At 50.9% G+C, this 24,057-nt stretch overlaps 2 protein-coding genes across 26 annotated transcripts; one reads left to right on the top strand and one right to left on the bottom strand.

The window, feature by feature from the left end:
- Window positions 1-799: 799 nt before the first annotated feature.
- On the bottom strand, window positions 800-8,028 carry TMEM138 (transmembrane protein 138). 5 transcript variants are annotated; one of them, XM_085010989.1, is made up of 6 exons: window positions 7,997-8,028; window positions 7,749-7,799; window positions 5,859-6,124; window positions 4,114-4,285; window positions 2,599-2,674; window positions 800-2,332 (listed from the first exon to the last, which is right to left on the bottom strand). In XM_085010989.1, exons 3-6 carry the CDS (start codon window positions 5,984-5,986, stop codon window positions 2,220-2,222), a joined length of 489 nt encoding a protein of 162 aa, XP_084867115.1. In that variant the 5' UTR covers window positions 5,987-6,124; window positions 7,749-7,799; window positions 7,997-8,028; the 3' UTR covers window positions 800-2,219. The 5 variants fall into 5 exon arrangements, with proteins under 5 accessions (XP_084867115.1, XP_003122688.2, XP_005660880.2 ...); XM_003122640.5 differs by having other exon boundaries at window positions 7,749-7,923; XM_005660823.4 differs by lacking the exon at window positions 7,749-7,799.
- Window positions 8,029-8,064: 36 nt separating this feature from the next.
- CYB561A3 (cytochrome b561 family member A3) lies at window positions 8,065-22,907 on the top strand. 21 transcript variants are annotated; one of them, XM_085010980.1, is made up of 9 exons: window positions 8,065-8,569; window positions 8,868-8,989; window positions 10,204-10,330; window positions 11,925-12,575; window positions 13,540-13,742; window positions 18,808-19,016; window positions 19,964-20,118; window positions 20,803-20,959; window positions 21,586-22,907. In XM_085010980.1, exons 5-9 carry the CDS (start codon window positions 13,559-13,561, stop codon window positions 21,607-21,609), a joined length of 729 nt encoding a protein of 242 aa, XP_084867106.1. In that variant the 5' UTR covers window positions 8,065-8,569; window positions 8,868-8,989; window positions 10,204-10,330; window positions 11,925-12,575; window positions 13,540-13,558; the 3' UTR covers window positions 21,610-22,907. The 21 variants fall into 21 exon arrangements, with proteins under 21 accessions (XP_084867106.1, XP_020938604.2, XP_084867107.1 ...); XM_021082945.2 differs by having other exon boundaries at window positions 11,925-12,032; XM_021082943.2 differs by having other exon boundaries at window positions 8,549-8,713.
- Window positions 22,908-24,057: the final 1,150 nt, after the last annotated feature.

Below are 24,057 nucleotides of genomic sequence, written 5' to 3' on the forward strand. Positions count from 1 at the left end.
AGTCCTGATTCATTTTGGGACAAAGAGAATTGCTTCTCTTTCAGGGACTTTAATGAGCAGAGGGGATTTTAACAGTCCTGTGTGAACCTTTATGAAACGATCAAAATCAGGCTATTAACTGTCCTTTTTTAATTAAAAAAAGACGAATTAAGTATAGACAGTAGCTCTGTTAGGAATTTTTTTTTTTTTTTTTTTTTTTGTCTTTTTGCTATTTCTTGGGCCTCTCCCGCGGCATATGGAGGTTCCCAGGCTAGGGGTCTAATTGGAGCTGTAGCCACTGGCCTACGCCAGAGCCACAGCAACTCGAGATCCAAGCCACCTCTGCAGTCTACACCACAGCTCACGGCAACGCCGGATCCTTAACCCACTGAGCAAGGGCAGGGACCGAACCCGCAACCTCATGGTTCCTAGTCGGATTTGTTAACCATTGAGCCACGACGGGAACTCCTGTACCTTTTCTTTTTAAATACCTGATAAGATCTTGACAGCACAGCTGATTAGTGTCTCTGCCCAGAACTTTCTTCTAGGCTTCTAAACCAGAGGTCAGCATACCATGGCTTGGAAGCAAATGTAGCCTGTTTTGGAGCTCCCTGGTGGCTCAAAAATCTGGCATTGTCACTGCTGTGGCACAGGTGCAATCCCTGGCCCAGGACTTCTGCATGCCACAGGTATGGCCAAACCCTCCCCTGCAAAAAACAAAACAAAAAAACAAAACAAAAAAAAAAACTAGCTTGTTTTGTATGGTTCTCAGGTTAAGATTAAATTTACGTTTTTACATGGTTAAAAGAAATCAAAACTATTTTATGACACACGTCATTCGTTTATGTATCATCTCTGCTTTTGAACTACAATGCTGAAGCTGAAAAATCGAAACAGAGACCACACAACTCTCAAAAGCTAAAACATTTCCTATTTGGCCTTTTACGGAAAAGTCTGCCAATCCCTGGGCTAAAGTATCTCTGAATAAGGAGTTTCATAGAGCTACTTCCTGGTGGAGCAGACTGATTGAATTCACAGCCCTTCCAGTACCCCTGTCTTTTGCCAAGAAACTTTGTAGTGCTTTTGGGCTCAGTCACATAACTCACTTTGACCAATGGGAGTCTAAGAGACACACTACCAGCAGAGGCTTGAACTGGGATGGCACCCTAGGGCTTGTTCTTCTGCTTCTCTGCCACTGTCCTGTAAGCAGACCAGGCAAGTCAGCTGGAGGATGAGTCATGTGAGGCAGAGCGAGCCGCCCAGTCATTCCAGCTAAGGCCCGCCTCGGTTAGCTGAGAGTCAAGGATCTCATCACAGCTGCCTGGCTGACCCACAGCTGACCAGACTCGTGAGCAAGCCCAGCAAAAATTACCCAAACCCTGCCAGATCAGCTGAACCCCAAGACTCAAGAGCCACGGAACTCTTTGTTGTTATCGGCCAGTGAAGTTTAGTGCTGGGTTTGTTACACAACACTGCTCTGGCCATAGAAAACACACTATGGGCACATGAATTTTAACCATTTCTTCCGCCAAAGAGCCTAGGGAACAGTTTTACTCTTCTGAGGGCAATGAGGGCTCTGGCAGGAGGAGAGACTGAAGAAAACACAGAAGTCTGGAACTCTATGGACAGGGGTGGGGCATCAGACAACATCTTGAATTTCTGCAAAAACATCTTGTACTCACAACGGGACTCAGTAAACATCCATATCTGCTCTGCGGCTCAATGTGCCCACTGAACCACGTGGATGTGAAGGCTAGGTCTAGGCATGCCTCTTAACCACCACGAGATCTAGTGAGGCAGACATGCCATCATTTATGGAAAAGAACTGATTTCCTATTTATAAAATGTTACATATAAAATCTAAATGTCTGGGGGGGTGACCAGTCAGGAGCACAGTCGTCCCCTTGTACAGCCTCTGTCACTGTGTGGGGCCAAGAGCACAGGGGCTCAGAAAAGCCTGCCCAGGCTAAAGGCCCAGAGCCCTGTGTGCCGCAGAGGGGAAGGGCCCGCCTGCGGCAGGAGGCCAGGAAAGGCTGATGTGCTGGCGTCTGTGCCAGGGATGCTTTAATATGCTAGAGGGAGGCGCTTCCTTCTCAGCTGCTGAACACAACTGGCCTGGGCCTGACCTGTGGGATGTCAAGCTGCCTCCTAGCGTGCAGGGCCGACCACCCCCTCTGCAGAGCTGCAAACATGGCTTCTGTCAGGAAGGAAAGGCATCCCCCGTCGGTGTGACAGAGCGGTCACCTTCGGACTTGCATGAACTCCTTGCGCAGCCATAAAGAGTCCTGGTAGAAGCGAGGGTCGCCCAGTCTCACAGCTGTCCGTTTGTAGAAGTAACAGTACAGCACTGCGGCTGTGGGGAAGCAGCAGAAAAGAAGCCTCAGGGATGCTCCAGAGAACCTGCTGCAGGGTCAGGACATGACCGGAGGAGGCTGAGGGGCCCTGCCTCAAGACCTCCCGGTGACTCCCAGGAAGCACAGAGGACAACGGTCTCTCCTGTTCTCGTGCGGCTGTTCCACTCATCCCCGCTGGTTGTGATGGGCTGGGAAGGATCAAGGCCCCGGCTGCCAGAGCCAAAGGTGGGCTCAGAGTGAGGCCTGGGGTTGCTCTGGTCCTTACCTAGTCTCTGGAATACGAATAACGTCTGAAGCCCGTCTGTCCAGACAAAGCGGTTGGAGTTTTTCCAGCGTAAGTTCTGAAGGAGACATGAGTAGAGAGAGAGAGGTTAGTGGCCGGATGAAGCCCGGACATGGCCAACTTGGTCAGCTACAGAGGTGCCGCTTGGTTTCCTATCAGGCTGATCTCACCCCCTTCTTTCCTTCCACAAGCTCAAGGAGTGTTTCTCAAAGGAGCCTCAAGTTCCCTTTTTTTTTTTTTTGGTCTTTTTTTGCCTTTTCTAGGGCCACTCCTGAGGCATATGGATGTTCCCAGGCTAGGGGTCCAACAGGAGCTGTAGCCACCGGCCTACACCAGAGCCACAGCAACGTGGAATCCGAGCCGCATCTGTAACCTACGCCACAGCTCCCGGCAACGCCGGATCCTTAACCCACTGAGCAAGGCCAGGGATGGAACCCGTAATCTCATGGTTCCTATTCGGATTCGTTAACCACTGAGCCATGACGGGAACTCAAGTTCCCCTTTTTGCTGCAAAGGAGATATTCTTGTAACCCTGAGGGAAGAAGTTTGAACTGAGCCATTTATTCCCTTTCATTCCACAGCCTCTGCCAAAGAGAAATGATACACATTCTCTCGGGAGGTCAGCGTGGTCACGGGCTTGCCTTGGAAATCTCAGGCTCAGTTCCTGTCACATAAAGGCTACATGCACTCGGGGTTTAATCAGATTAACAGCTTCACAGTACAAAGCCGGGACCTATTTTGGCCCCAGGAACCAGAGCAAGACAATCCTCTCTGGAAGCACCTTGAGGCTTCAGCACGCCTCGGCCTCTTTCCTGGCAGCTCCAGTTCTCTGCATGGAATCCCAGGGGCAACTTAACAGGAGGTTTAGTTTAAGAAGGTGGCTTTAGTAAAGAAACATCTAGAAAACCCTGAGGGTTTAATGGGTTTCAACAAAACGAGTACATGAGAAACGCATGAGATAGATACCCAAGGAGAGGGAAGAATTTGGGAAGCAGAAAAAATCTAAAACCTTGAAAACGGCATCTGCTCTGAGGCCCATGTTAGAAGCAAAGGGCAGCACCTTAGGGGTCAGTCCTCGTAGTGTCCGCGGTGGGGACGCAGCTGCGGGCATGAGGCTAGAGGGCGAGCAGCACTCCTGCCTGGCTATTTCCCACAGGACACTGAGCCCGAGAATACCTTGTATCCAAGCTCACCCGCCCAAACAGCTAACGGTGAAATAGATTCAGCTTCCTGTTCTGGCCCTGGCAGGCCTGCTTGGGGAAAAAGTGAAATGCATGTTCTAGAAGTGTCCCTGTTGGATACTGGATAGAACTGTTCTGGTCTGGGCATGAGTATCTTATGAAATCCTCACGTGTCTAGCTCCAGGCTGGACCACACTGATTTCACCTGTTGCTCATCAAGGCTTCGAAGGGCTGTAAACATCCAGAGATGCTGGGTTTCCAGAGGAACGACAGGCCTAGCCTTTAAGGATGCAGGAATTCAGAGCTCCCCTCTTACCATGACCCAGACATGAAAGGAGATACTGAGGGCGAAGTACACAGCTGTCAGGATGATGGTCCCTTTGAACTTGTGGAAGAGGAGACTGACCAGGCCAGCCTGGAAGACGAAGGTGTTGAAGAACATGAGGAAAACGATGATGATGTTGAAGAGGATCGCAATATCCTGGATGCTGCAGATACAAGAAAACAAAGGACAGCCACATGGAGGCCTGAGGAGGACCCAGGAGCCGGCCCTGAGTCCTATGGGACACCACGAGGTCTGTCCTTCCCTGGGACATACAGTCCTCTGAAGCCCCAACCCAAGGAGTGTAGGCTTCGGACCCCAAATGACATGAAAACTACCTGCCGGCCCCATCAGGTGAGGTGCAGCCCAGGGACGAGGCTTTCCTGCTGCAACTCCCAAGTGAACAAAGCTCTGAGGCACAGTGAGAAGCAGCTAGTTTCCTCCCTGTGTCCAGAAGATGCCTGTCACACAACCTGGGCCTGTCAGATGGTTTCCTCTAGCAAGACGGCAATGCACTCTGCCTGATCCACGCAGGGCTGGTGCTTTAGTGTCACTCACATCTCGCTTCAGATGTGCCCTTTTCAGAAAGGCTGTCCTTTCGCCCGCTACCTAAAGCAGCCCTCCCCTCCCCACCCCATGTACTTTATATCCATTGTATGACATCATTACATTTATCGAAATTATTATTATTATTTTTTTGATGGATTCACTGGCTCTGTCCACCAGAACGGAAACCCCGTCGAAGCAGGAACATGTCAGGTTCACCACTGCAGTTAGCATACCGCCTGGCAGGCCGAGGAACACGTGCTGAGTGAAGGACGATGGTGCCTAAGACTGTTTCCAACTTGCCTCATGGAAACTGTAAGTCACCGTGGAGGAGAAACACCAACAGCTTCCAGGCGATGGGAATCATATAGTCGTTAAGATGATTACCCTTCTCACCGGCCACTTTGTATCCCTTTTTCATGGCAATGTAAGGTAATATTTTTATGGCGTTCCTCTCGTGGCTCAGTGGTTAACAAATCCGACTAGGAACCATGAGGTTGCGGGTTCGATCCCTGACCTTACTCAGTGGGTTAAGGATCTGGCGTTGCTGTGAGCTGTGGTGTAGACTGCAGACGTGGCTCGGATCTCGCGCTGCTGTGGCTGTGGTGTAGGCCGGCGGCTACAGCTCCAATTAGACTCCTAGCCTGGGAACCTCCATATGCCGCGGGAACGGCCCTCAAAAAGGCAAAAAGACAAAAAAAAAAAAAAAGATAATATTTCTACTTGTAGATGGAGAAAATTACAATGTCAGCAGTCTGACCCTCATTTTATTTCTCTATTTTTTGGCTGCCCCATGGCACATGGAGTTCCTGGGCCAGGGATCAGAGCTGAGCCGCAGTTGCAACCTAAGCCCGCAGCGATGGCAATGCCGGGTCCTTAACTCACTGTGCTGGGCTGGGGATTGAACCTGTGTCCCAGAGCTCCCAAGACACCCCTGATCCTATTGTGCAACAGCAGAAACTCCTGACCCTCATTTTCTATGGGTACTGCTCCCTGTGTCCCAAACCCTTTTAGAAGTAAGTATATCAAGACAGGCCCTGTGATGTGTCTGTGGACCTCGGTGTTTCCAGGGCCAAGTGCAATTTTATTCTCCCTGATATTTCTTTACTGATAACCTTAAATTGCTAAATCACAACTGTCGGGGACTTCAGGCAGCTTGGGTTGAGCTGTCCAGTCCCACCCAGTGAACTCACATGAAAAGCACCAGCTGTATGACGGGAGCCATTCGGAGTAGTTCCGAGAAGGAATTGACAAACAGGTCATAGGAAAGCAGCAGGAACTGCAGGGAGAGCACCAGGCTATAGTTACTGGTCTGGAGCATCTTCCTTCTGCTCTCCTGGGCCCCCAAGGGCACATTCCACAGTTGCCCAGAAAACAGCTGCTGGCCTCTTCCAGGCACTGAGAGAGAAGCTGTACTTCCTCAGAATCAGAGGTGTTTCCCTTACTCTAAGACAAGGCCCTGTTGAGGAAAAAAAAAAAAAAAAAAGAGGAGGTTATAAATTCATTAATACAATAAATATTTACTGAGGACCTATTATGTGCCAGACAGCATTCTAGGTGCTTGGGATACATCAGTGAACAAAACCTACAAAAAACCAAACTAGTCACTCCTTCCAGGGACCCTCACCCTCAAATCTTTCTCTGTGCCTGGGACCCTCTAAATGCAGAGCTCTTTCTAACCACTTTGTAGACCAATGGAATCTAGAAGTACGACACAGTGACTGTCTAGTCATGTAACAACGCTAATTTTTAATTTTTAATTTTTTAATTTTTAATTTTTTTTTTTTTTTTTTTTGCCTTTTCAAGGGCCGCTCTCTTGCCCCATATGAAGATTCCCAGGCTAGGGGTCTAATTGGAGCTGTAGCTGCTGGCCTACACCACAGCCACAGCAACTCGGGATCCTAGCCATATCTGTGACCTACACCACAGCTCACAGCAATGCTGGATCCTTAACCCACTGAGCAAGGCCAGGGATGGAACCCACAACCTCATGGTTCCTAGTTGGATTCATTAACCACTGCGCCACGACGGGAACTCCTACAACGCTAATTCTAATGCTAACTGCAGCAGCAAGCCTTCCGTATATCACAATACACCAGGGACTGTTCTAAGCACTAACATTATTTAAATCTTGCAATAACCCCCTGAGGTGGAAGAGACATTACTACTCTCCCCATTTTAAAGATGAGACAGTTGAGGCCCAGGGAGGTTAAAAATCATCTGTCCAAGGTCGCACTGCTAAGGGGCAGAGCTAGAATTCAGATCTAGGCTGTCTGAATCCAGAGTCTATGCTCTGAACTACTGCACAAAGCTGCATCTGACGTAACTTACAGGTTTAAGTGTAACTAGGCAAGAAAAATGTTGGCACAGGAAAAGTGGGAAGTGGTGTAGGCAGAAAAAGCTGAGAGGAAATAGTGCTCTGCTGCGAAACAACATTTCAGGTTATGGTAGCAACACAGTGGCTCAAGGTAAGGGGAGCTGGGCCTTTATGTTCACTTATTCCAAGACCCAGAAGCTGCTTTGGGGGTATCCTGTGACCACCCCGCCTCCACCTAGATCAAATTTATAAATAAATTTCAAAATGCCCTGAAGTGTTACAGAATGATTAAATTAACATCTGTAAAATTTCTTACCATTTACAAACTTTTCATATTCATTTCCTTTTTTAATCCTACACCCATCTTGAGAAGTAGCCAACCTCGCTTTACACAGAGGCTCTGAGAGATTAGGGAACCTTGCCCACCTCACCTGTCCCATATGCGGTTTTCTCTGAGCTAAGCAAGCCTCCTTATTCATCAAATAATATTGATAGTTATCACCTACCTACCAGCACTACGGTAAACTTGTTAATCAAGATACCTTCCTTTCATCCTCGCAACTACTCCGCAAGGTGGGGAAAACTTATCCTCTTGCTACAGGCAAGGACACAGGGTCCGAGTTCAAGTTCTTCCTCCGGGTCGCAGGGGAGCAGAGCCAGGACTCACCAGCAGGTGTGATACTGTTAAGAGCCCGTGCTCTTAACCACTACTTCACAGGCCACCACAGAGAGCCGCTGTGAGGATCCGTCATATAGAATCACCTACCTCCACCTCTACGGGAAGAATGACCACCTCCAAGGCTTAGGGGAGCGGTGCCTGGCGAGATAACGAAGCGGTCTTGGCTGTTTGTCCACCACTATCTGCCACGTTCCCTTTGTCCCCTGAGCAGTTTCCTCTCCCTTCCTAATCCACTTTAAAATAGAGCGGTCCTAGCAAAAAACTAAAACCAATAAATTAACAACAGAAATTCCGACTTCTGCCCACTCCACCCACCCTTCATCAAGCACTCTCACCTCAGAGGCCCAACGTCGGTTGTCATGGGGACACCGTCCTGACTTCCGGAAACCGGTTTTAACTTCCGGAAGTAGATGGCCGACATGGACTCCGTCCGCGCCGGGCTACTCGCTCGTTCTCGGCTTTCTTTTCCCTGCTCGATGGCTCGCCCGGCCGCCATGTCTGGGCCCCCGCGTTCCTGGGCCTGCCCATCCCCTGGCCTTTCCAGCTTGGCCGCGCCCTGATTCAGAGCTCCAGGCTGCCGGCCATGGCCGCCCATCCCGCGCGCGGCCTTGCCAAGGGTCAGCCCCTAACCGGAGGCTTCGTGTCGGCCCAAATATTTCCGCTTCCACGGAATCGAGGGACTGGGGATGAGGCCGGTGACAGCGTTCTCGGCCCCTGGAATCCCCGGCTTAGGGAAGAAAAGCCCGTGGAAGAACAGGAGTTGGGGGTCGGCACCTTGGCGCCGGAAACTAGCCACCCCGCACCTCTGGACTTCACTTCCCAGAGGGCCTCGCGCGCGACCGGAAGTGCCGGGAGCCTATAAGACGGCGGAGCGGACACAGCTGCAGGATAGAAGGCAGTGGCTGCAGGTGGCTGTCGGTTTAAGCAGTTGCGTGCGCTCTCTCTCTCTCTCTCTCTCTTCTGGGACTCTCGGGAGCTGCGGCTCCGGCGCCAGGTGGCAAGACGCGGGTCTCGGAGACGCCAGCCTCCGTGCATCCCACTGTGGTTCGGGGGTGAGAAAGAGCCCGGGCTGGGAGTTCAGGGTCTTACCTGGGTTCGAGGGCTGGCTCTGCTACTACCTCGCTTCGCGCTGTCGCAACCCCTCGCTCAGCCTCAGCTTTCTGTTTTAGGAAATCGACACCATTCTCCGTGCTCTTCCTTCCACAGGTGGTGGTTTTTAAGTACGGAAGGGCCCTTGGTTCCACCGGAGGAATCTGCCGTGGGTCCCCGAGTTCCTGGAGCTGTCTTCCGTATACCTGAGTCAGACCAGAGCACAGTCCGAAGGGCGGGTCTGTATCACTGTGGTGCTAAGGCAGGCTTTGTTATCTACTTCCTGACTGGAATTTAGTGGTCCTCACTTCTGAGCTTCAGACTTTTTGGAAGCTACGTTTGGAAATAAGGAGCCCTTGCTGAGGGGGAGTGAACTCATTGTGGCCAAGTCACTTTCCATCTTTGGGTCCTAATGTTTTTGATCTGTAAGATAAGAGTTTAGGACTTGAACCCTGAGTCTGGTTCTCAGGATTCCTAGAGCCCCCACTATTCATCTGGGAAGGGGGAACAACAGACAGACTTCTGTTCCCTCATCTGCACTTCCAAATAATTGGGAAAGAGGTTGAAGTAGAGCCATTTCCTAAGGCTAGGACTGAATAGGACATGCTCGTTTCTTACCCCAGAGCATGATCTGCTTTAGTGCAGACTGGGAGAATCCTTTCCGCTAAGGGACTGTGGAGTGTTTTAGGTTGAACAGTAGACTCCTTAGATTAGGGTCAACAAACATGACTCACAAGCCAAACCTGGCCCACCTAAATTGATTTTTTTATTTTTATTTTTTAATTTTCTTTTGCTTTCTTTAGGGCCGCACTCGTGGCATTGGGAGGTTCCCAGGCTAGGGTTTGAATCGGAGCTGTAGCTGCCAGCCTACACCACAGCCACAGCAACAAGCGATCGGAGCCTCGTCTTCGACCTACACCACAGTTCATGGAAATGCCAGATCCTTAACCTACTGAGCAAGGCCAGGGATCGAACCTGCATCCTCATGGATACTGGTTGGATTTGTTTCTGCTGTGCCACAATGGGAACTCTGGTTTTTACTCTTTAAATGATTGAAAAAAATGAAAAGGATAGTATTTTGTGACATGGGGAGATGATGTGAAGCTGAAATTTCAGTGTCCATCAGTAAAATTTTTCTTGAGCGTGGCCGTGTTCATTTGTGAAGGTAGTGGTTGTGATTGCTCTTGCAGTACATCAACAGAGTTGATGACAGAGTCGTGACAAGCCGTGTGGCCGGCAGGTCCTAAAATATTTACCATAATGGTCCTTTACAGAAGTTAGCCGACTTTTTGTCTTGGAACGTGCTCTCCAAGTGAGGGCAGGATAGGAGTGGTGAGCACATCCTGAAATCCTAACACATCCTGCTCTCTGGATAAATGAGAGGATATTCTTAGCATTTGCATTGCAGTTTTCACTGCATTCTTCCTTTTTCATTTTTTCTTCTCTGTTTTAGGCAGGAGGGCTCATCTGTGTACTGTGTGCAGTAAAACATTCCAGCCATCTGTCAGGAAAGTGTTCCCACTATGGATTTCAAGTCTGTCTCAAAGCAGCAGTCCAGGACCAGGACCTCTTCTAGGGAGGTGGATATAGTCTTTTTTTTTTTTTTTTTTTGTCCTTTTTGCCTTTTGTAGGGCTGCTCCTGGGGCATATGGAGGTTCCCAGGATAGAGGTCTAATCGGAGCTGTAGCCACCAGCCTACACCAGAGCCACAGCAACATGGGATCGGAGCCGTGTCCGCTTCCTACACCACAGTTCATGGCAACGCGGGATCCTTAACCCACTGAGCGAGGCCAGGGATTGAACCCGCAACCTCAAGGTTCCTAGTCAGAGTCATCAACCACTGCGCCACAACAGGAACTCCCCTTTTTTGTTGTTTTGTTTTGCAGCATATGGAAGTTCCCAGGCTAGGGGTTGAGTCCGAGCTGCAGCTGCCGGCTTGCACCACAGCCACAGCAACACAGGATCCAAGCCTCGTCTGTGACCAACACTGTAGCTCAGAGCAATGCAGTGGATCCTTAACCCACTGAGCAAGGCCAGGGATCGAACTCGAGTCCTCATGGATTCCAGTTGTGTTCATTACCACTGAGCCACAATGGGAACTCCCAACAGTCCTTTTTGGATTATGTTTACTTTTTTTTTTTTGTCTTTTTTTTCCAAGGGCCACATCCATGGCATATGGAGGTTCCCAGGCTAGAGGTCTAATTGGAGCTGTTGCTGCCGGCCTACGCCACAGCCACAGCAACGCCAGATGCGAGCCATGTCTGCGACCTACACCACAGCTCAGAGCAACGCCGGATCCTTAACCCACTGAGCAAGGCCAGGGACTGAACCTGCAACCTCATGGTTCCTAGTCAGATTCGTTTCCACTGTGCCACGATGGGAACTCCACATTTACTTTTCTTTTTCCCTTTTATAAAGGGAAGCAACATAAAAGTAGGTATTGTCCAACGAATGGAGCCTGCTGACTGAGGGCTTCTTTCTACTAACCCTTCACTGGAGGGTGACTGGAACATTTGGTGACCTGAAACTTGCATAGCTCTTACAGGACCTAAGGGAACAGCTCTGAGGCTGGGTAGCACATCTCTCAGCTCAGTAGCTGAGTCAAAAAGCTTCTAGGAAGTAGATGCCATGATTTTCTCCCTCCCACCTCCTGAAAACTTATTTCCTACCCCAGACCTCAGATCTTGTTTTCTCAGAGGTTTGCTGCTATCTTGGATCTCCTTGTGAAAACCCAGCATCTGGGTGGACACCTGGCGGGGGGAGAGAGGGACACGATATGGAATTGGGGCCACTGAGAGGCCTGAGCAGCCGGGGGCCAATGAGCTTCAGGTTTTTGTGAGTAGTTAGGATGAAATGCCATGGCAATACTAAGAAAATTATGATAGTATACTCACGTGGTATCCTTACGTACACTGTCTCACTTGACCTTCTGACAGCCTGTGGTTAAGGAAAAATGCTGGCTTTGAAGTCAAAAGAGACGAATGTTTGAAACTCGACCCACTACTTGGGTCCTATTAGTCTTTCTGGGGGTTTGCTTCCTCATCTATAAAGTGAGGATAACTCCTCATGGGGTTGTCAGGAGGGGTCATTGGGATCCTGTATGGAAGGTTCTGGCGTGTCTGATCCTAGCTGCCTTTCAGTAAATTACATCCTATTGCCATGCCTTTTTTTCAGATGAGAAGACTGAGTCCTACAAACATTAAATGATTTTCTCAAGCAGCCTCAGTGCATAAGAATTGGGGTCCAGGCCACCACTCCGTCAGCCTGCCTCTAGGTGTGAAGGTGAAGACTTGGGAGTTCTTGGTGATTGTAGGGGCCTCCTCTCTCTCTGAGCTGGTTCACATGGAGGAAACCAGCCACTGTGTAACCTTTTTGGTGTGAGTCCCTGGGGAAGTGTGTTGGCCTTGAGAACTGGGCCCGTGCTGGAAGCAGGTGCATCCTGTGGCTTTGTGGACTGCCTGCCAACCCCCACACCCACTTGTCTGGCCTTTTTTTTTTTGCTTCTTAGGGCCACACTCACGGCATATGGAGGTTCCCAGGCTCGGGGTCGAATTGGAGCTACAGCTGCCGGCCTCCACCGCAGCCACAGCAACATGGGATCAGGATCCGAGTCTCGTCCGTGACGTACACCACAGCTCACGACAATGCCGGATCCTTAACCCACTGAGCGAGGCCAGGGATTGAACCTGCATCCCCATGGATACTCGTTGGATTTGTTTCCACTGCACCACAAAGGGAATGCCTCGCCCGGCTTTTAAGAGCAGCTGCTTAGGGGCCTGGGCATTTGCCATGCCTGAAACCAGAGTTGGTTTCTGAGTTTATCAGGTAACGTGGAAACCTCAAAATAAACTCTTGCTTTCTAGATCATGCGTTCTCGCTTCCTCTCTTTTCCTGTGGGCTTTCCCCAGAGAAGAGAAAGCAGATGTTTCAGACAGCTGAAGGCTTTTGCTCACTGAGGGAGTGGAGGATGGGGGGGACTCTGGAGGAAAGACCTAGTCTTGCCCCCAGTGGGAGGATTAGCGCCGCCGAGCTCACAGGCTGGGGAGGAACTTTGCTGTAGAAATGGGAGCCGTAATAGTAGTGTGGAGAGGATGATTTTTGCCTCCTTGTGTTAGATCCCGAGGGCCTGGGAGTTCCTGTTGTGGCACCCTGGAACGAATCCAACTAGTATCCATGAGGATGCGGGTTCGATCCCTGGCCTTACTCACTGGTTTGAGGATCTGGTGTTGCCGTGAGCTGTAGTGTAGGTTGCAGATGTGGCTCGGATCCCACGTTGCTGTGGCTGTGATGTAGGCCAGCAGCTGTAGCTCTGATTCGACCCCTAGACTGGAAACTTACATGTGCTGCAGGCGAGGCCCTAAAAAAGCAAAAAAAAAAAAGAACTGAGGGTCTGGGCAGTTGTGTGATCTAGCCTGGATTTTGATTTCTGTCCTTTCTTTTTGTGGAAAGGGAGGTGTAATTCTCTACCTTTGGGTCCTGGGAGGGGAGACTAACCCCTGGGCTCTGCCCCCAGGGCCTTGGCATCTGGCCACAGCAGAGGAGGCCTCCCTCTAGGAGTGGCCCTAGGCCTGAGCTGGCAGCACTCTATGCTGCCAGGTGCTGGGGTGGGGCCTCGCTTGTTTTTCATAACCATTGGCCCACCCAGCCATGAGGGCCTCCCGGGGCAGTGCCCGGGCTGATGGCAGGGGCACCACCCTTCCGGCCAAGAGCAAGGTCAACGTTACCTCCCTTAGCCTGTGTGTGGGGCACACCGGAGCCAGCAGGGATGTGTGATTTCCGTTTCTTCTAGGAGCGAGTGCCTGATCAGAATGGCTGTGGGATGGTTTTACCTGTCGGCCCTGGCGCTGTTCTCCCTGGGCTCCATGTGCATCCTCTCCACCATCTATTGGATGCGGTACTGGCACGAAGGCTTTGCCTGGGATGGCACCATACTCACGTTCAACTGGCACCCGGTGCTCATGGTGACTGGCATGGTGGTGCTCTACAGTGCTGGTGAGTGCCCTGCAGGGCAGTGCTCGCCCTCTCCAGCCTGGTTTATGTCACTGTCGGGTTTGGGGCTGTGGGGTGGGGTGGGGAGGGTTGTCTCTGGGCCCAGGTGCTATTTGGAGGAAGACGTAAGAACATTGAGAAGAGGAGCAGCTGAGAAGGGCAGCTGCAGGGATGTGCTTGGCCAGGGGTTGGTAAACTCTTCTATTAAAGGCCAGAGAGTAAGGATTTTAGGCTTTGCAAGCCCTGTGATCTGGGTTGCAGCTCCTCAGCTCTGCTGCTGTGTTGCGGCAGTAGCCGGAGACCACACGGAAACACGTGTGTGGCTGGGTTCGGATCAGACTTCATTTACAGTGATGAGAGGAGGAAAGAAATAGGTGAAGGGGGTTAAGAGGTACAAACTCCCCAGAGTTCCTTGGTGGCTCCTCGGGTCAAAGATCCGGCATTGTCACTGCCGTAGTTCTGATTATCGCTGTGCCTTGGGCTTGATCCCTGGCCCGGGAACGTCCACATGCCTTGGCTAATAAATAAATAAATAAAGAGGTACAAACTTTTAGTTGCAAAGTAAATGAGTGGCAGGTATGAAATGTGGAGTTTGGGGAATAGGATCAGTAATTATGTGATCTCTTTGTATCCTGACAGATCACAGTCCTATCATGGTCGTCACTGTGAAATGTACAGAAATATTAAATCACTGTGTCATATGACAAGAAATAACGTAGTTGGAGTTCCCGTCGTGGCGCAGTGGTTAACGAATCTGACTAGGAACCATGAGGTTGCGGGTTCAATCCCTGGCCTTGCTCCGTGGGTTAAGGATCTGGCGTTGCCGTGAGCAGTGGTGTAGGTTGCAGACGTGGCTCAGATCCCGTGTTGCTGTGGCTCTGGTGTAGGCTGGCGGCTACAGCTCCGATTCGACCCCTAGCCTGGGAACCTCCATATGCCGCAGGAGCGGCCCTAGAAAGGCAAAAAGAAAAGAAAAAAAAAAAAAAAAAAAGAAGTAACAAGTGTCGCAGCTCAACTGTTCTTCAAAAACAAACGAACATTCATAGTAAAAAGAGGTAGGGAGTAGGGGAGGGGAACTGGATGATGGAAGTCAAAAGACAAGATACATCAGTACAAGGAAAGTAATGTACATTTTGATAAATAATGAACAGTACTGAACATTGTATATGAAAGTTAAGAGTAAATCCTGGAGTTCCTGTCCTGGTGCAGCGGAAACGAATCCGACTGGGAACCATGAGGTTTCGGGTTCGATCCCTGGCCTCGCTTAGTGGGTTGAGGATATAGCATTGCTGTGAGCTGTGGTGTAGGTCACAGACACAGCTCGGATCCCGCATTACTGTGGCTCTGGCGTAGGCTGGCGGCTACAGCTCCGATTAGAAACCTAGCCTGGGAACCTCCATATGCCGCGGGTGTGGCCCTAAAGAAGACGAAAGACAAAAAAAAAAAAAGTAAATCCTAGGAGTTCTCATCATAAAGAAAAAAATTCTCTATTTCTTTAATATTATTGCGGGAGCTGATGGATGCTCACTAAACTGCATTGTGGTGATCATTTCGTGATGTATGTAAATCAGATCCTTATGCTCTACACTTTAAACTTATGCAGTGCTGTGTGTCAGTTATATCTCAGTAAAACTGGGGAAAAATTTGTTACAATTAAAAAAAATTAATATAATTTAAAGTATTTAAGGAGTTCCCATTGTGGCTCAGCAGGTTAAAAACCTGACTAGTATCTGTGAGGATGCGGGTTTGATTCCCGGTCCCACTCAGTGGGTTAAGGATCCGGCATTGCCGTGAGCTGTGGTCACCCACTCGGCTTGAACCTGGCGTTGCCCAAGTGGCTGTGGTGTAGGTCAGTTGCTGCAGCTCCGATTTAACCCCTAGCCTGGGAACTTCCAATATGATGTAGGTGTGGCTCTAAAAGGCAAAAAAAAAAGTATTTAATATCAAATATGATTTAATTCATATGAGCATCCATAAACATTAATTACTTAGGAATAAATCTAATAGAAGCTGTGTAAGATTTATACATATGTATACATATCAGTTTTTTTTTTTTTTTCCTTTTTGGCTGCACCAGAGGTAGGTGAAAGTTCTGGGGCCAGGAATTGAACCTGAGCCACAGCCATAGCAGTGATAGCATGATGAGGCCTGCTCGTCAACTCAGGTCCCGAAGTCAGCGGTGCTGCAGAAATAAGAACAAAGAGACAAATACAGAGAGGATCAGGGGGCTACCGCCTTCAAAAGGCAGTAGCAACCCTCTGAGCCAACTCCAGGTTTTTATTTACTATTTTCTACTTCCTTGTACGTGCAGGGGATACACCTGTATTTCACTTCAAACAGATTGGAAGCAAGATATGCTAGCACAGTCCTTCCTAAGCACAGAAAGTAGTCACAAGTGTTTTAGCCCTCCCAGGCCATCATTTGTTGTTTGCTTCAAACCATCTATGGCCTCTCCCACAAATCCCCCAAGGCTCCAGTTCTGAGAATGTGAGAGCCGAGGGTTTTCCCTCAGCAACATCAATGCTTCAGCAGCCTTGTTTTCAAGATGCCGTTCTTTGATGTTCTATTTCTGTTCTCATTCGTTGTGCCTCAAGGGTCATGAGGGAGTCACAGGACTTTGTAGAGACTGGCCTCTACAGCCACTCTGTGGCGTCAGTCTTTTCTTTCCATTCTTTGTCACACATATTCATGCCTCCAGCAATAACACCAGATCCTTAACTGCTAGGCCACCAGGGAAATCCAAGATGTATACATTTATAAATCTAACAGAAGCTGTACCGAGAAAAATACAAACCTGTATTGAGAGAAATTAAAGAAGCCCTAAATCAATGGCGAGATATACCGCTGTGTAATTGGACTGGAAGACTAAACATTGTAACGGTGTAGGTTCTCCTGAAATTTTGTAGGTTAATCCCAAAGTCTCAGTGCTTACTTTTGTGAAAAGTGACAGTCAGGTTGGAATTATCTTGAAATGCAAAGGGCCAAGATTAGTCAAGAAGGTTTTGAAAATAAGAGCAAAGTTGGAGGGCTTATTCTCCCATCTGTTCAGGTTTATTATAAAGCTACTGTAATTGGAGTTCCTGCTGTGGTGCAGTGGGTTAAGAATCTTACCGCAGCAGCTGGGGTCACTGCAGAGGCATGGGTTCAATCTCCTGACCAGTGCTGCTGCAGCTGTGGCCCAGATTCAATTCCTGGCCTGGGAACTTCCATGTGTCATGAGTGAGGCCATTTAAAAAATAGAAGAAGCTACTGTAAGACAGTGTGGTAGGAGTTCCCTGGTGGCCTAGTGATTAAGGATCTGTTGTTAGCACTGCTGTGTCTCGGATTTGATCCTTGGCCCAGGAACTTCCACATGCCTCGGGCATGACCAAAAAAAAAAAAAAAAAAAAAAGTGTGGTATTGAGAAGCGGATAGACAGGAGGAAGGGTGGGACAGGATATTTGTTTCAATAAATGGTATTTAGTCATATGGAAAAAACCCTTTATTTAACTTATTTATGAAAATAGGTTCCCATCATGGCTCAGTGGTTAACGAACCTGACTAGGAACCATGAGGTTGCAGGTTCGATCCCTGGCCTTGATCAGTGGATTAAGGATCTGGCATTGCTGTGGCTGCGGTATAGGTCAGTGGCTACAGCTCCAATTAGACCTCTAGTCTGGGAACCTCTATATGCCTCGGGTGGGGCCCTGAAAAGACAAAAAGAAAAAAAAAAAAAAAAAAGAAAAGAAAATAGGCAGTGGGCTGATCTGGCTTGTGAGCTGTGGTCTGCCAACCTTTGCTCCAGGGAGCAGGGGGTTGAAGCCTCTCTTGGTGTAGGCAGGTCAGGTCCTTACATGAGGGGTCTGCTTACTCCTGCCAGATCCATCTCTGGCCTATGAATCCAGAGCTGGGCCTTGGGGCCCAGGCGAGGCTCATTTTCCCCACTTGTAAATAGGAATAATGATGCCATTGATAATAGCAGTTTAGCCTGAGTCCCTCAAAGACGGAGTCCTGCTTTGTTCTTACAGGAAGCTTATGGGGTGGGTTCTGGTGTTTCCATTTTACAAATGAGGAAACATTTAGAATGAAGATGCCAAATAGCTGAGAGGCAGAGCCAGAATTTTGCCGTAGGTTATCTAGCTTTAAAGCCTGCATCTCTGACAACTAACCTCAGTTGTGAGAATTCACTTAGACAAAATAACGAATGTGACATTGCTTTTTAACCTGTTAAACTGCATGCAAATTATATTTATTATTATAAATATAGAGAATGGCAAGTCCACAACCTGCTTCTCCCCCCCCCTTTTTTTTTTTCCTTCTTTAAGACCTCACCTGTAGCCTATGGAAATTCTCAGGCTAGGTAGGGATCGAATCAGAGCTGAAGCTGGTGGCCTACGCCATAGCCACAGCAACACCGGATCCAAGCTGCATATATGACCTATGCTGCAGCTGGTGGTAATGCCAGATCCTTAACCCACTGAGCCACAATAGGAACTCCTCATCCTCTTTTATTTTATTTGTCTTAATTAATTAACTTCTTTTAAGGGCTGCACCCTTGGCATATGGAAGTTCCCAGGCTAGGGATCAAACTGGAGCCATAGCTGCCAGTCTAGCCACAGTCACAGCCACGCAGGATCTGAGCCTCGTCTGCGACCTACACCACAGCTCACGGCAACACTGGATTCCTGACCCACTGAGCAAGGCCAGGGATTGAACCTCATGGGTACCAGTCGGATTTGTTTCCCCTGCACCACAATAGGAACTCCTCCTCCCCCTTTAAAAACAAATTATTTTTGGTCCTGCCCATGGCTTGTGAACGTTTCTTGGCCAGGTATCAAACCCATGCCACAGCAGGAACAATGCTGGATCCTCAACCCACTAGCCACCAGGGAACTCTTCCCCTTTCTCTCTGGTCCCTTCTCTCCCCTCTTCATGGTTGACAGCAACCCCAGAAACGATGATGGAAGGTGCTGAGGAAGGGGTGCTAATGTCCTAGCGTTTCCTCCTTCCATTGTTAGGAGGCTGGGATCACATCAGGGGAGCTCCCCTAAGGTGGAGGGGACTGAGCCCTGGGATGTCTCTCCTGCAGCGTCACTGGCGTACCGCCTGCCCCAGTCATGGGTAGGGCCCAAGCTGCCCTGGAAGTTGGGCCACGCAGCCATGCACCTGATGGCCTTCATCCTGACTGTGCTGGGGCTGGCGGCCGTCTTTAACTTTCACAACCACGAGAAGATCCCCAACCTCTACTCCCTGCACAGCTGGCTGGGCATCACCACCGTCTTCCTCTTCGCCTGCCAGGTAGGTTCTCTCTATCCTCCTTGGCGTTCCCCCTGCTGCTGGCAGCTGGGGGCTCTGTTTGGGGCTTTGCGTGCACCAGCACCAAATAGTCCCTCTGCTCATTGCCTGGCGATGGCCTTGCAGGCACATCCTGTAGAATCGACACATTTGGCGGGCTGGGGGAGATGGGTGGTTCCCACATATCCTGCTCCAGCTCTTACCCTTCATGCTGCCCGTCTCTGGTCCCAGGGCGCTCTGGGCTGACTTCGTCATAGCCCGCACTGCACTGACTCTAAACCATCTTTCCCACCTTCTCTGCTCCCACCTTTCTGGGACTCAGAAGCAATTCCAGAAGTAGTTTCCATAATCTGGCTTTTTTTTTTTTCTTTCCTTTTTTGGTCACCCCATGGCATATGGAGTTATTGGGCCAGGGATCCGATCAGAGCCACAGCTGTAACCTGTGCCACAGCTGCGGCAGCTCCGGATCCTTGAGCCCACGGCGCCCGGCCAGGGAGCAAACTGTGTCCTGGTGCTGCAGAGACGCTGCCGATTGAGTTGTGCCACTGTGGAAGCTCCAGTATTTCTATTCTGATGTCAGCTCTGTACAGACTGATTTAGAATCTACTTCAGGACAGAAACTAACCTGACCACCTTCCATTTCATCCTCTAACCGCCCCATACATTGATAATGTTCTGTGAGCCAGGACAGGAAGGAAGCAGAGACAGACAAGGGTGGCTGGGTTTGCGGGAGAGTGGAGGTAGCCGAGCATCTCGTTAGGCGACAGTCTCGTTTATGTTAAAGGAGCGGAGCACAGCTAGGCTGTGGTGCTGGGCAGTGCCTGCTGGGAGGCCTGAGTTGGGAAAGGAGGGTGTCAGTTCACTGATGGGGAGGGGGCGCTCGTGGGGCGCGCTGACCGTGCCCGCCTTTGGTCACACACAGTACAAGCAGGTGCTTCCTGTGTCCGCAGTGGTTCTTGGGCTTTGTGGTCTTTCTGCTGCCCTGGGCGTCTGTGCGGCTGCGCAGCCTCCTTAAACCCATCCACGTCTTCTTTGGAGCCTCCATTCTCTCTCTGGCCATTGCGTCTGTCATTTCCGGCATCAATGAGAAGCTCTTCTTCAGTTTGTGAGTGTGATGGGGCGGGAGTGGAGGGGAAGGACTGGGGCCTTCTGCCGTGATCATAGGGCCCATCCAGGGGAGAGAAACCTTTAGGGTTGCACTTGTCCCTGACCTGGAAGGTGATGGAATTGGTATTTCTTTAGATTGAGATTGGTAAATTGGTCAGCAAGTATTTATCCAGCATCAAATTAATTGAGAACCTACTCTGTGACAGAAACTATTCTAAACACCTTAAATTTAGTCCTCTAACCGCCCTATACATTGGCCATGTTGTAATTGCAACTTAGAAATTAGGGAACACAGAGAGCTGAAGTCAAGTACCTGAGGGCACACAGCCAGTAGGTGGCAGAGCTTTGAGTTAGGACTAGAGCCTGCATGCCTCATCACTACCAGTGTCCTTTTTTTTAAGCCAAGGGGCAGGGGAGTGAAAAGCAAACAAGATTTGAGGTCAGACCTGGGTCTAGATCTTGGCTGTGCCGTTATTTAACTCTGGACACATTCGTGCCACATCTGAGAGCTTCAGCAACCTCATAGGTGAAAAGCATTCTGCAGACACTTGAGGCAGAGACTTAAAAAGTATGTTAACCTGCCAGGTCACAGTGGGTCCTGGGAAGCTTTTCTTGAGTCTCCCACTGGGCAAAAACATGTGGAAAAGTTTCTTGAGGGCCCACGTTGTTCTGTCATCTTCAGGAAAAATGGCACCACTTCATACTCCAACCTGCCCGATGAGGCCGTCTTCGCGAACAGTGCGGGGATGCTGGTGGTGGTCTTTGGGCTGCTGGTGCTCTATATCTTACAGGCCTCGTCTTGGAAACGCCCAGAGCCAGGGCTCCAGGCCGAAAGACAGGTATGGGGTCTTGGTTTCCCATCCTGGGTTGGGGTAGGGCCAGGCCTAGAGAAGGGTCACCCAGTAAAGGCTTGGGCCTTGCCTGAAAGACCCCCCAGTAACACGGTGGGAAACCAAGTAGCTCGAAGGGGGGGTTAGGCTGGCTGGTGGGGAGCACTCGTATCAAACCAGCAGGTCCAGTTGTCATGGCAGGTGCTCGGAGGCTCCTGGGGGCCTGTCCACTGGGAGAGGCCGGGGGTTACTCCCCTCCCCAAACTGCTGTGGTTTCATGAGGGGAAGTGTAGCTTTATCTTGCCTAAGGAGGGGCTTGAGCATGACGAGGGGGTGTCTTGATTTCTCCTTTTCCTGCTGGGGGGCTAATCTAGTGTGTCCTGGGTGAGAGTTGGAGTGCCTCGAGCAGGTTTTGTCTGTTCTTGGCCACTCAGGCATCTGAGGGACATGGTGAGATGGGATGTGTGTCAGCTGAGGGACTTTGGGGCCTCCCGGAAAGCTGTGGTGGTGTGGGCTGGGACTCACCCTGCAGGTTGGGGGTTCTGTCTGACAGCTCAGGCCTGGGGTGACGCCTGTGGGTCAGGGGCCGCTTTGACGTTACACCCTTAACCCACGTGCACCTGCCTGTCTTGCAGACCCTGTTGCACGGGGAGGAGTGAAGCAGGACGGGGTTCCAGGAGTAGTCGCCAGGCGGTCTTCAGAGGCTCTGCTTTTCCGGGGGCTCCCGTCTGGTTCGGGGCCCCAGTCCCCCTCGCCTCTGTGCTGGGCCTGCTCTCCCCACAGCCTGCTGCCCACCCCCTCTCCATGGTGGCTTTGGCTGCTCCAGCCCTTCTTGGCATTGACTTCCCACGTCCTCTTTTTACCCCGGGCCCCCTTGCCCTAGCTGCCCGCGCCACTCCTGCTCACAAGGAGTCAAGGTCATTTCCCCTTCAGACCCCCGGGGATGTGGGAGAAAAGCCTGATGGCTCAGATGAGCTGGGAGTGGAGCGCAGCCTGTGCTGTGAATGTGAGGGAGGTGACGCTTCCATCAGCTTTCCTCGTGCAGGTCAGGCCGCCCGCCCTGGGTTGCGCTTCTTCTGCTCTGGTCTCCATCCAGCCCCTCCGGACGTGAGGCGGGGCGGACACGCACGCGGTGGAGGGAGAGGGGCCAAGGGCAGAGCTGCTCCGCAGAGAAGCTGAGGGCCCCCTGCTCCCGCTGCCTCGTGTCTACACACGTGCCCTTCTTGCTGCTGCTACAGCCGGGGCCTGGATCCTGGCCTTTCCCTGTGACTGACACGCCCATCACCATCGGACAGCTCTCTAAACCCTGGTGGCCCTGTGTCCGAACCCTGGAAGCAGCCTTTCCCTTCCCTCGCCTCTTCAGGCCCGGGCACCTTCAACCTTGCTGTCTCGGCAGGGCCCTTGGCCAGCTGTTGTCACGTGCCAGCTCACCATGAAACGTGCCGAAGATGTGGTGTGTCGTGCCCAGCAGAGCCCTGGGAGCACGGCCGCTTCTGGAGGCTTCCTTGCTGAGTGTCAAAGTGCCTCACGTGCCCGTACAGCAGCCACCCGCCTGGCAAACCCAGTCTCAGGTGTAATGCTGCAGCGTGTGCCCTTGCTCTTTTCCCGACGAGACCGGGGTGGCGGGTCTTGCTTCTGTGTTGGCATCGCGGCTTTTCCTGCTCTCTGCAAACCAGTGCTGCCAGGCCCTGGGCTCAGTACTGTTGTGCTTAGGTGACAAGCAGCACAACACCAGGGGCCCCAAGTGGGCTTACTGCTTGGCAGGTGGCCACAAAGCTGGCCGTCCACCCTGCCCCATGTGGCCAGATGCTGGCGGGAGGCTACGGTGGAACTTCCTGATCCACTGGAATGACTGCCAGGCACTTTGGTCCCAGGACCACCTACACCCCTTTCCACGTGGGTAGGCGTTTCACTTACGAAGCTGGATTTTCATTAAATGTGTTTTTTAAGAATCAAAGCCTGCTTTGCTAAAATGACACTGTGGTTAAATGAACTCTGTACAACTTGCAGAAGCCTCAGGATAATTCCGACCTTTAGGCCTGGGAAGGGGCAAACCAGAAGGCACCAAAGATCACATGGCTGTCCTCCTGGAACTGCACGTGACCCTTGGTAGAGGGGATGTCTTTAGTAGTGAGTGGCTTTTGAGCACTTGGTTATCTGACGAGGAAGGAGAGGTTTCCTGTTTTATAATCTGAAACCCGAGACTCAAACAGGACAGTGACTTGCCCTAGGTCACCCAGCCAGGTGCCTGATGCCAGGGTGTCCTTCCAGCTGCTGGGTGTGTGTGTCTGTGCCTTGTGGTCAGGGACCTGGGGTGTGGCTGACGAACAGGGGACCCTGGGCAGAGAGTGAGGAAGCTTACAGCCAAGTTTGGGTAAAATAAATAATGGCCCCTTTCCCAGTGTGACCAGTTGTAGATGCCACCTCCCGATGGAGCAGACGGCCCGCAAGGCGGTGGATGCAGACACCAGTGATCCCAGTAACTCCCAGTGAGTGAGCGCCTGGACTGGGCTGGGGCCTTCCTCTTCATTAGTCCATTGGAATCCTTTCCACGTCCCCGAGACAGGCACCATTCAGATTTTACAGGTTCTAAGAAGCTAAAGAATGGGCCTGAGCTTCGTAGCTCGTCTGAAGCAGAACAAGGATTCAGTCATGCCTGTCTAAAGCGAATCCATGCCTGTGCCTTTAACTAACCCCCTGGCTATGCGCTGCGTAGCCTCTGCCACGCACCACGCAGACCCAGCTGCCCTGCCCCCGCCTGCCCCCACGGGCCGTCGGTGACACTCTAGAGGCCTGGGGGCTGGCCTAGACGCAGTTTCTGTTCCACTACTGAGCCTTAGACTATGGTGGCTTCTTTTCCTTCTGGTGACCCACTTGCCCACGTGATTTCCTGCAGAATCAGTGAATGCTGTTAGTCTGGTGCTGAGAACAGCACAGCCGCTGGGTGTGGTGTGTGTGCCAGAAGGATGCAAGTGGGGGTCCCAGTGGAGGTGGCCCAGCGGCACTGACCCCTGCCTTTGGGTCTCGGCTGGAGGAGGTGGCGATGAGGTGAGCACTGCAGCCGGGGGCTGAGGTCTTAGTCCCGGGGCTTCAGTGGGCCCGTCTGT

The sequence above is a fragment of the Sus scrofa genome, chromosome 2 (assembly GCF_054392235.1).
Source record: "Sus scrofa isolate SSC_HxYL_T2T_F1_AM1 chromosome 2, Sscrofa_HxYL_maternal_Yorkshire_Landrace_v2.0, whole genome shotgun sequence".
NCBI classification, from domain to species: domain Eukaryota; kingdom Metazoa; phylum Chordata; class Mammalia; order Artiodactyla; family Suidae; genus Sus; species Sus scrofa.